The 12377-nt window shown below is 48.3% G+C and overlaps 1 protein-coding gene across 1 annotated transcript in view; it reads right to left on the reverse strand.

The window, feature by feature from the left end:
• Positions 1-10598, reverse strand: part of UPRT (uracil phosphoribosyltransferase homolog) — a 14179-nt gene extending 3581 nt beyond the window's left edge. The window contains exons 1-3 of the mRNA XM_027896624.1: positions 10297-10598; positions 5322-5364; positions 1063-1132 (exon numbers count right to left, since the gene is read on the reverse strand). Of these exons, the coding sequence (XP_027752425.1) occupies positions 1063-1132; positions 5322-5364; positions 10297-10598 (415 nt within the window). The remainder of the gene's footprint in view (positions 1-1062; positions 1133-5321; positions 5365-10296) is intronic.
• Between the last annotated feature and the right edge of the window lie 1779 nt (positions 10599-12377).

The raw sequence follows: 12377 nt of genomic DNA on the forward strand, positions 1-12377 counted from the left end.
TCAGGGGTGTGTTTACAGCAGGGATCCTGTCAGGGGAGTGTTTGAAAGCTCAGGGATTTGAAATAAAGAACACTATGCCAAAGGAAGGTGAGCAGTGCATCCCCCAGGAGCCAGGTAAATGCAGTCCAGTGCTGCAGGTGACAGTGAGAACAGAGATACGATCCTACAATGCCACTTGATCACTGAAACAAAAGAGGGGCAATGGTGTGCACGTGGGACTTCCCACTCAAAACACCTGTAGAGCTTCCAAGTGATGCCACTTGCAGGAGACCTGCCAGTCAAACACAGAGGGGAGATGGTCACTGATCTGTCACTGAGTGATGGGAGCAGAGGTGACAGCAGCTCCAGAGGTAAAGGAGCTGCTGTTTCACTTCCAAAGGAGCACAGGTGGCCCCTGGTGCTGCCCAAGCTCTGTGGAGTTTCACAGTGCAAAGCAAAGACATAGCCATGATTTACTGTAGAGGGCAGAGGGTGGGAGTGTCACCCTGCAGAAGTGCAAATGGAATTCTGAGGGGAACAGGGCTCACCTGGTGCAATGTCTTACAGGTGTGCTGTGGGTCACACCACACACTCAGTTCCCACTGACTTGTGATGCTCTCAGCAGCTGCCTTATGCACACAACTTATGGATCTTGACAGCTGATGGGAGCAAACCACAATTACTGCCATGGTTTGCTCTGGTGCCAACACAGCCACTTCTCATTTCCTGCTCATCATCAGTCCCAGCTGGCCCCAGCTGCAGGGACAGATTTAGGCTGGCAAGGCAAAACTGCTTGTGCCAAGTACTTTTTCTTTAATGGGCACGTGAAATGTTCTCAGTTTTAATTCAAGGTTGTGGTGTGGGCAAGAAAACTCATCTTGCACCTACACTGGTACATTTTCATGACAGTTCTGCAAGACCAATTTAAAACTTATTGAATTGCTGGATGGAATGGATTCCATGATCCTGTGAGTCCCCTCCACCTTGAGATATTACATGATTCTTGTAACAGTTCTCTATTTTTTATATTAGTTCCACTTCCACTTCCTGTCCTGCCCAGGAGAGGAGTCATTTCTCATTTACCTGTTGGAGTGGTCACGGTACATTCTGTGTAGGGCAGTTGATTCAGTCCCTCTTCAACCACCAGTCTGATCTGTGGAACCAAAGAGAAGGGATTTGTTATCTATGGAGATAAGATACTCCATGTCAGCAGTTTTTAGATGAACACCTAACAGCCCAAGGGGTCTAGAAGGCTCTTTTTAATAGTACTTAGGGACTGAATTTAGAGACCTTTCTGGGGTGATCAAATGAAGGCATTGCAAAACCAATTTGGGGGAAAGGGGGATTCATAAGCAATTATAAAACTGACTTAATTTATATCTGGCAGGCATAGACATCACAGACAAGCTTTTCTCAACAGATGAATGAGGCACTGATGTAGCTTTATTTGCTGACCGGAAATACTAGTGAGGGAAAGGGACAATTCCCCCTCTCAGTTCCCCCCCAGTCGAGCTCTGAGGTCTTTTTTCACATCTGTATTCCAGGACTAACCTGCAGTGGGGCTGCCAGAACAGCCACTTTTACATTGCTGCAGCAGTGCAAACACACCAGTGAGTGCTCAAAGACAAGTCAGCAGATCTAGAAATCTGTTTCTCACCTCCTCCTGGCACCTGCCAGCTGTGGGTGCTGTGGGATGTTCTGCCAAGCACCCCCACTGCTGGATGGCTCAGGTGGAGCTGCAGCTCATGACCCCTCCAGTGGCCACAAACCCCCCAGCCCTCTCCTGGCAAAGTTCCCAAAATATCTGCATCATCATTGCCCCTGAAACATGCTCTGGGTATTAAAAATGTGCAGTTTCTCTCTGTTCAGGAGGCCAGAACTGCTCCAGGAGAGCTCCAGCTGAGGCAGAGATGAGGGTGGATATTCCAGAGTCACTGCAGGATGGCAGAAGTGAGGGGATTGCTCCTGGGATGGAGCAGGTGCACTGCTCCCCTCGGGCACTTCCCAGCCCAGAAACAGGGCAGGGCAGGTTGGAAGGTTTCTCCTGGTTTTTTTATTCTGCCCCAGTGCCTCTGCTAGAAATGAGAGATGCTCCCTTAAGTTTATAATCCCTCTTTGAAGATTTTTATTTTAGTCATTTTAGTACAAATTCTTTTCCTAGAGTCGGGTTTGTGGCCCTACTCAGAGGTGGTGTCCACGTTCTGGGACATCTCGACCCAATTTTATTTTATTTTTTAAAGTTAACTCACACAAAAAATCCCCAACCCATGAGCCAGGTTTGGAAGAAACACTTTTTTTCATACTCCTGTTTTGCAGACAGGGTTAGCATCACTCCATATCATCTGCCAAAAGTTTACAGTAAAGCAGTGAAAGGTCTTACAGCCAAATAATCTCCTTGATCTTCCTACAAGTATCAATGTTTTACCCAGGTGGCTGGAAGGATTCTCCTGTAAACTTGTCGGTGTTGATGAAACACTTTCTTTTCGCACTGTGCTTTCTGCCACCTCCATGCTCAGGGATTAATTTCCATCTCTTTTCTCTCTAGCCCCAAGAACCAGCAGCCCTGTTCCTCTCCCAGAGAGGTGGCTGCCATTGCTTGGAAGCTAAACCAGGTATTATTTATGGCCTCACATGAAACAGGAAAGCAAAGCTTAGATCCCATGGTAAGAGAGTTTGGCCAGAAATTAAAACCATTAATTAAAGTTATCAGTAAGAAAAATAAAGTTTATTTTTAATTGGGAAACAAAAACGAAGCTGAAAGGGATGTTCATTCCTGGCAGGCCAACTTAAACTGTCAAGGCTTCCAGAGTTATGCTGAAGGTTTAGATTAAGCATTTAATGCTGATATACAGAATTATCTGTCAACGTGCTCATTTATACAGTTTGACAGTTAGGATTTACCCCAGAGCCTTTGCAGTAAACAAAGGGAAATACTGTTTGCTCTGAACCTTCATTAGTACAAGATCTGCTGGAGCTGACAGCAAAAACAAGAGTTAATGGGGGGTCCAAGGAGCTTTAATCAACTACCACATAAACATTTCAATGTTAGTGAAATCTACCCTTTCTCAGCCAATTAAGCACGTGAATGAAGTCTCCTTACCACAAATACCAGGGAGGAGATCAGGTTTGACCAGTTCCTCAGATTCCAGGAACAGAGAAATCTGGATACAGGCAACTAAAGCAAGCAGGTGACAGTGCTCTCATTTAAAGGGGGCTAAAGTTAATTAGTTAAGGAATCAGTCAGGGTGCAGTGAGAGGTGGTGCTGCTCCAACCACACCAAGCTGGGAAAACAGGAGCCCTTTCAGAGCCACCCCAACAGGTATCTGTGATCTCAGCAGTTGCTGTTCCAACCCTCCTGCAACTTGGAAAAAGATGAAGCATTTAAAGGTCCAGAAATTGGACTGTAAATAAATTCTGGAGTGACCATTACCACGTTCCCCCATCGGTGGGCAGACAGCAGGCTGACTTTTTTATGTGCCAGCCCTGCATCACCTCATTTCCAAAATCACAGCAATTCCTAGGGGATCCCCTAAGCCATTCTGTGTTGCTTTTCTTGGAAGCTGAAAGGGAGGCAGGACAGCAGGGCTGTCAGCCTTGCTTTCTATCTATCTGAACAGCTCCTTGCAGCTCAGCATTTCAAACCCCTTTGGAACTCTCACCCCCAAAAGATGAAGGGACCTGCTCAGTGTTACACAGGGAGCTGCTGGTAGGGCTGAGAAACGACTTCATTCCTCAACCTCAGGCCTCCAGTCACACCCCAAAATCTGCTTTCTGCTGCAAATGACTGGTTGTTTCCCATGCCAGAGGCTTGCTTCCTTCCCAAACACCAGATGGATTGTCCTCATCCTCATAACTTCAGCCTCCCATCTTTCAGCCCCTGGCAGTGGCTTTCAGACACTCCCTGACAACCTCCAGCACCTGTTAACTGCTTTTGCTCACAAGTACCTTTGAAGGTTTCCTTTGTATCATCCCCTTACATGTGGAGCAAACTGCCAGAAATCCATCAGCTTTAGAACCCCTCCTTGAGACCTCTCCTTGTGGTGACCTTATGAGACACTGCCACTAACAGCTCTCTACAATCCCACACAGGTTTCTTCTCTTCATGTTTTGAGTCTTGCCATTAAGCTCTGTTTGCTCCCTGGGTGGGAAATACAGCAAGTCATAACTCTGACTTAGCACCTTGCTAAGTTCAGTAGAGACCATGTCCCCCGTGAAGCTGTGACTGTTCTTTGCCACACCTAGGAATAACACACGGGAAGTGAGGCTCCTGCATATCGTTCCATGTAAAATTCTTCCTAAAAAAACTGGAAAACAGAGCAGCAGGTTCTTCAGCAAACAGCTGCAGGACCAGTACACAGAAGATGCTGCTACAAGGGCCTGAACTCACTGCACTTTCTAGCAATGATGGGGGGAAACAGAAAATAAAAAAATCACTGTGCTCTTCAGGACATCCACACAAAGTGAGAGGGTACCTGGGAGAGGTCCTTCACATTAATCCCTCACAATAAAATGCAGGAAACATTCTCAAGAAGGGGAATGCAGAGGGGAAAGTGGAAAGCCACAAAGATAAAAAGCACTTCAGTCACAATCCTGGGTTGTGTTCATACATAAGCCCTGAGCAAGCCTGGATAAGGCCTGGATTAAGACTGGGCTTGTCACAGGGAACCAGCCTGCTGTGGTAAATGGTGCTGGGAACTGAATGGTCTTTGGACTCTCCGTTCATGAGAGTGGATTTTGCAAAAACCAAACACCCTCATGCGTCCAAGGAAGTGTATGTGTGGTAGCAAGTGATTTTCTTTAAGCATGTAATTTCAAGGAGAAAAAGGCTGCATTCCCAACAGTCTTTGTTCTGACTTACTAAAAACTTCCAACTGCTTTGTCCCTGACAGTAACTACCATATGGCTAAAAACAAATCCTCCATGTGGATGCACCCTGAGCTACTAATCTAATGCACAACAAGTGCCAGAAGGCACTTCTGCAGGCAAGCAATTGTTAACATCCAGGCTGTAAGAAATTGTACTGCTCTGTTCACAAGATCGAAAGTGCTGTTTGGAAGTAAAACTCAATTATCTCTTGCCTCTGTGCATCTGTTCATAAACAGGAGTCTCTCATTACCACTGCTCCCTGTCCTCACGTAGCTGTGCCTGATAATAACGTGGTTTCTGGAATCCATTGAGATGAAACACAGAACAGAAGTCCCTCTACAGAACGTTGCTGTCAAATAGCAATTTCCTTCGGTTAGAAAAGTTGCTGTCACACCATCGTTACTCTATCCTGAAAGACCTTTTTAATGGAAGAGTTACAAAGTGCAATGCCAAGAAGAAGAAATTCTTCACCTACCAGGCGATCAGCAGAAAATACGAAGTCTCCTCTACTGGATTTCCTGAAAAAAAGTAATAATTTATTGTTTAAAATTGGGGAATAACTTTAAGAACACTGATTAAATACAGTATTAATTCAAGGACAATATACCCTGAGGCAGTTCAGAGAAAAACCTCGTATTGTATACAAAATTTATCCCAGAGGTTCTGCATCCCGGGTTTCCTGCTTGGTGGCAGGCACTGGGATGCAGTGAGTAAAACCTGGGCTTTGGCTCTCACTGCGGCTCTGTCCCAGTAGCAATTAAATCATGAACACACAGGGATGATGCTCTGTAGGTTTTCCATTGTACTGCTCTTCCAGTTCAGTCCCAGAACACCTCCCAAGCTCAGAGGGGCACCAATCTGAGTGGTGCATTCCCGGCAGCCCTGAGCAAGGGAACTTTGCTCCACATCTTCTTCAGTTTAGAAATCATGGGACAATGACAGTGCAGATCCCCAGCCCTGAGACTGACAACACACCTGATAAGCAGGAGGCACATCCTATCTTATCTGGAACTCATTCAGAGTGTGAATGGATCAGTGAACCTGAGATTAAAGTGAGCAGGGATTAACAAGCATGCCCATTAAAACACCTCTCTGCCTCTGATTAGCCTGGGCACAACCTTTCACTTGTGCCTGTGTGGCTTCTGGCCCCCTCAGAAGGCAGAATGAAAGGCTACAAGTCGGAAATGGAGAAGCACATTTTAACACCTTGCTTCCCATAACAAGACCAACTCTCACTCTATGGGAGTAGGACACGTTTGCAATCAAGGAGCTCGAGATTACCGGACACTCACCTTCAAAAGCCTCAGACACAGCACCCACATGGCAGACAGGGCCTTTTAAATTAACTGTTTGATTAATCACAGCAGGAAAGCCCCTCTCTCATTCTCCAACTGCGATAGAGAGAGCTCTGCATTTAACCCCCAAGGCTCTGTGACACCTCCCATTAACACGAGGGAAAGGCAAGAGGTTTGTCTGCTCATTGCCTGGGAATTTGTCACTGAAAAAATGAGGTTTAAAAAGAGTGCCAGCCTAATCTATTTTCTTTGCTTGTACTAATAACACACTACTTAAAACACTGCTTGCTTTTATTTTTTTTTACTTCTTTCTGGTAAAACCAGGATGTTCCTAATTTTCTGCCACTTTGACACTAACCAGGCAATACTCAAAAAGATGCCCAAAACTGCAGAAAACAACCCCAAACTCCTGCAATTATAAAACTACTTTTACCGGGATTTTTGATGGGATTCATATTTCCATCTGTGGTGTGTAATTTTTTAAAAAGCAATGTGGCAAAGTGGCACATCTGGGTTCTTCCAGGCTATTGAATTTCAGAAAATCTACCCCAATCTCTAAAGTGGATGGCAAGACAAACACAACAATGTCAAGTCTACAGTAAAGTGATGCATGTTTAGGGTGGATACTCTGAGTTATTAATGCAGATTATTACAGGTTTTACACTAACTACTCTGTCCTTGCAAAGACACGGCTGGTTTTATGCCCAGTTCACTGAACACCCTTATCATGCCTGATTTTTGAGAGGGAAAGGACAACAGAAAAACACATTGCATAAAAATGAGAAGAACAGTTATACTGAAAATGAAAAACCTCGTGTACACGGGCAGCTGCAGAGCTGTGACCACATTTCAAACCCCACATCCCACCAGCAGAAAAACAAAGCTTTCTGTGAAAACGCTGTAACTGTTCCCCTCAAACACCAGACAGCAGCAGAGAAGCAGACTAGAAACTGCTTCAGCTTCTTGATCAAGCAACAAGACAACACCTAATAAGATGAGGCGTTAAAACCCGACTGGAAGCAGGCAGATAACGAGGGGAACGCTGTGGTGACAATGTAAAGTTATTTCAGTTTGTTTCTGAAGGCCTGGGAGCAAGGCTGATGTACAGTTACAGCCACCTGCCTGTCTTGAGAAATGGGGTTTTTGGATTTGCACAGCAGGGTCACTGGTCCATGTTCTACCTGCAGTACTTAATATCCTTCAGGGCCTAATTTTTTCAGTGCCTGGGCTGGGGGGTTTGATGTGAAAGGGATCCCACCCCCTCTGCCTGCAGCAGTCAGCTTCACTCATCCCAGGTGAACTGCACACTCCTGAATCATCCTGCTCTGTGCAGCAGCCAGCACCCTGTGTCCCACTGCTTTGCCATCTGCATTTCTATGGTATCACCGATCCCTAGGGAGGGAGAAGCCTCAGTAGAGCACAACAGAATGATCTCACCTAACAGACACAAGAACCTTTAAATATCTGGATTTAAATCACGTCTATTGTTAAATTAGGAGTTAAAATGACACTACCAACCCGAACTAATGAGCTTGCTTCGACATAAAACACATTTCAGCTTCCAGACCCCTGATTCTCACCTGTAAGGCCAGAAATCACTTTGAGATAATTCCCTCCTCGGGAAGAGGCTGTAAGTGTTTGTTCCAAAACGTTCAATACTTAAATGCATCAGTTCACATCTCATGAGGGCACTGGAGGTTCATATCCAGCACACAGTGAAAAATCGGCCCCTGTTAAACATTCACTGGATGGAAAAGGGACAAGCCTGAGGAAAAATGAGCAAACCCAGGCAAGTTGAGGTGATCTCCCCATCTCCCCACCTCCAGCTCATGGACCAAGTTCTTGTTCATTTTAAGGAAGCAAAAGAAATACATGGTCATTTTAGTCTTCCAGGCTAAATCATGGACCCAGCTGTCTCTGAAGCCCACAGGACATGCTGACCAGCCAAATGAAGGTGGCTTTTTCTTTAGCTGGCAATTCACAACCAGGGCACTTCCGAGGAAGTGTTTCTGTCAGTACTTGGTTTAAATGCTGCAGTGGCTTCAGAGTTTTCCTAAGGCAGATTGCACCTGCCTAGGGAAAGGTTAATAAACAGTGCCCAGAAAAGCCTCTCCCTTTCACACCTCAGCATGTCCCAGCATCTTTCTGAATGCCAGGGACTAAAATAAGCCAGTCTGAGGTCTCTTATTTAATGAGATGCAGCTGAATTTCTGGGACAGAACACAAAAATAACAGTTCCCTATTGTCCTCACCTACAAAGTCTACACCTGCCTTTCTGAGCAGGCTGCTGTCCAGTTTTCCTCACTGGCTGGGAAGGGAGCTTGGAAGTGACAGTTACGTATCCCCACTGCCAGGGCAGAATAAAGTACAGTCTGTGATTGCTGCAGCTGCTCTGAGTAACTCATTATTTACAAGTCTTATTCTGGACTTCCTCTTACCAAAGTCTTGTGCAATGAAGCTGATGCAACCCTAAAAAAAAAAAATGTCTTCCAAGTTAAAATTGCAGCTGCTGGTTTCCAGATAAGAAACCTATTAAATGGATTTGTAACAGTTCAAAATCTGCTTACAACAAAATAATAATATCTAAGTACAGTAACTGTATTGCCAGTATTTGCCTAGATATCAGAACTATATGCTATTTCCTTTTCGCTAACCTCAAAACCTTTTGCAGGCCATCACCGAGCCTAGTTTGGATTTCCTCTCTGTCTTTCTCTGCTTAGTTCACTTACAGCTTCCCTCTCTGCTCTGCAGGGGAGCTGCCAGGCAGCCCTTCTCACCTGCAGAGATCTGTGTGGTCTTGCCACAAGTGCCATCCTTACCCAAAGACCACCTCTGGGTGCTCTTGCCTGCCAGGAGATTATGCTTTTCCACAATACTTTGAAAATTAAGGGGGAAAAAACCGCCAAAAAACAACCAAACAAAAAACAACCAAACAAAACCAGACAAAATACCCCAAACCACAACTAGTTTAAGGTAGCAAAGCTCAGGTAAGCTAATGAAATTAATGGAGGTATTGTTTTTGAGAGAGTGTGGCATTAAAAACTATATTGCTGTTAGCTACAAAGTAAGCCTCAAGAAGCAGAAAATACCAAAATGTAGGCTATGCAGATGGACAGATACAAAGCACAGGGACAAACAGTGTCTGTGCAATGAGTTAGTTATTGCAGATGTCACAAAGCCAATGCGCTGTGGGAAGAGGTTTTGTTCAGAATCTGATCACTCTATTGATAAACTCGATTTCACACCTCTTTGCTGGTGGTTCTTGCATCAGAGGTGGTAAATTATGCTTTTAATAGATGGATGCTATTTATATTTATCTTGTGTTGCATACTAAGTTTAATACCTTACAGCACCATTCCAAGCGCTGAACAGTCAAAGCTACAGACGTGCCATGTGTTCACCACCCGAGATGCTCCGTGGAACCCCGTGCTCACATCTCCCTACAGCCAGAGCCCGGGAACGGCTCCCTGCCCCATCCTGCGGGCAGGACACACGATATCCGGACAGCGGGAACGAGCCCAGCTCCTGCCGGGCCCGCCCGTGACCGTAAGGTACAGCCTCCTTCCTCCAGGGCTTTGTACCGCACGCTCCGTGGAGCGATGATGTGGCACGCGAGCTCCGAGCCGCCCACGCCGCGGAGGTGAGCAAAAACCTCGCATCGGGGAGGGCAAAGATCTGCGAGGGGGTTCGAGACCCGCCGAGCCGCTGTCCCAGCGCCGGTGGCGCCGAGGCGGGGTGGGCAGGGACCCCCGGGAGCGCCGCCCGCCCTCTGCCCTGCCCAGCCCAGCCCTCGGGGCCCGCGTCACCAGACATGGCCGCGCCGCCCGCCCGCCGCTCGACCCGGCACGGCAGCGTCCCGCCGGCCCCGGGATCGGCCCCGGCCCCGGGATGGGCCCCCGGGATCGGCCCCGGCGGGGGCAGCGCGGCCGCGCCGGGACCCCACGGGCAGCGCATCCCTGCGGCGGCCGCGCCGAGCAGGGAGCCGGCACCGGGGTACGGCCGAGAGCGGCTCGGCGGGGCTGCGGCTCCCTGGGGAGGGAGCGAGGCAGGGATGGAGTGAGGGGGACCGGCGGCGATTCCCCCGCAGCCTCCCCGGCTCCTCCGCAGCCCGCGCTGCCCCGCACCCGCCATCCCCGCCCGCCCCGCGGCGCTCACTTGTCCCTGATGATGGTCTGCAGCTCCCGCAGCTGGTCGTTCATGGGCAGCAGCTTCAGCTGCGGCCCGATGGCCGGCGCGCCGCCCTCCCCCGCGGGAACCGGCGGCGGCGGCGCCGCCACCACCCCGTTGCTGCTGCTGCTGCTGCTGCTGCTGTCCGGGCTGGGGCAGCCGCTGTCCTCGCTGGGCTCCGCGAAGCGGATCAGCCGGGAGCCGCCGCCCGCCGTGGCCGTGGCCGCCGGCGGCGGCTCCTCCTGCGGCCGCGGGCCGAGGCGCTGGTTCTGGCAGGGCATCGCCTCCATGCGCCGGGGCCGCGCCCCCGTGCGCGCCGCCGGGGCGGGGGGAGCGCGCCCGCCGCCCGCGCTCCATTGGCGGCCGCAGCCGCCGCTCAGCGCGGGGGCGGGACCGGCCCCGGCCCCTCCGGCCCCTCCGGCCCCGGCTCTGCCCGCACCTCCCGCTCCGCTGCCCCTCCGCTTCCCCCGGGGAGGTGACCCCCGGAGCCCCCCGTGAGCGCAGCGCCCCCGAGTCCCGCTGCGGGGCTTTATCCCGCTTCATTTGATTCGGTTTAGGGGGCCTTTACAGATACGGGAAACTGTAATAGGTGCAGAGTCAGAGACGCGGTAGGATTCGAGGAAGTCTGAAAATGTAATTGTGGGGTTTTTTTCCTGAATACAGCTGCCCAGGTGTAGCTACAGCCAGTGATGTCTGCAGGGACACCCAGGACAGCGCCGCCCCGCAGCGCAGCTCCTGGCACGGATACGCGTCCACGTTTCCACCGTGCCAAGCTCTTGGAAAACGCGCTACACGGAATATGCTGCGTGTGGATAAAAGAACCCTGAATTGCGGTATCTCAGATCTGACAGAGCTCTAATGTCTCAACAAACATGTATTGTCAAACCTCATAACACCACCCCGGGACAATCTGGTCACCGTTGAACAGGGAGGGAGGAGCAGGTTCCACATACCTGGACGCCGTGTCAGGGACAGCAGCTCTTACAAACTCGCAATGAGACCCTAAAACTGAAGATGGAAAACATGCATTTAATCATTCAGTTCATGCTCTCTTTAGTACAGTCCCTAATTTTTTTGTCCAATGCAATTTTGAAGTTCTGAAGAAGCACCAACTGCATAAGAAATATATTCCTTTTATGAAATGCAAAGAGGAGCGTTTCGTGTTCTGATGGAATATTGACATTCTGCCATTCGTCTAACTGAAAAAACACACCAGCAGACTGCTGGAGAGAGGTGATGAATCTTGAGAAAGGGATTAAAAGTGCTAAATGCTGGCACCTTGGTTTCCAGAGAGCTAAGGGGGGACTATGCCCCATGCTGTAAACATTTAAGAAGGAGGATAAATTCTTAATGATGATAGAAGGAAGAAATTCTGAAAGTAGGGAGGTTCCAATTAAATACAGAGAAACTAAATATAAATACCAGCAAATAATTGTGAGTAACAGCTAACAGTAGGGTACCAACCCCAGGATCTGCACCCTTATTTGTTCTCTCTCTCTCTCTCTCTCTCTCTCTCTAAGTGCAAAAGACAATCCTCAAGACACCATAGAGAGAAAGTTGAAAAGAGCAATATGCCCAGGCAGTTCAGGAAGCAAGATGAGAGAAAACAACCCACCCACAATGCCTGGTTTCCTGTAATATGGATGAAATATGTAGGAGGTATTCTTCCAGCCACTTTGAATGCATCAAATGTTGACAGCTAAGAATTTCTACTTCTAAGATAATTATTTCCACGATCAGTAAAAGTTCATGGGCACTTTTTAAGTATGGAGATATTGCCAGAGAACAGCGGCTGTATTTGGAGCTGGAAAGATTAACCCAGAGCCCAACTTAAGCAGAATTTATCCCTCTGTGACACCTGTAATGTCAGTGGTGTGAGCCCTGATGAACCCTAATGTGTATTGAAAAAGCACCAGATCTCTTTGGTAAAAAACAAGCCTGGACTGTCTTTCCATGAAATGTGTCTGCTTTTGAACATTGTTCGAGTTTTCAAACTAAGAAATTCGCAGTAATTTCCCAAACATTCTGAGAAACAAACACGAAAACACAAGAAGAGGAAAAGGATATCA

Source organism: Empidonax traillii, unplaced genomic scaffold (genome assembly GCF_003031625.1).
Source record: "Empidonax traillii isolate 1590-97213 ecotype Southwest subspecies unplaced genomic scaffold, ASM303162v1 scaffold505:size591145, whole genome shotgun sequence".
NCBI classification, from domain to species: domain Eukaryota; kingdom Metazoa; phylum Chordata; class Aves; order Passeriformes; family Tyrannidae; genus Empidonax; species Empidonax traillii.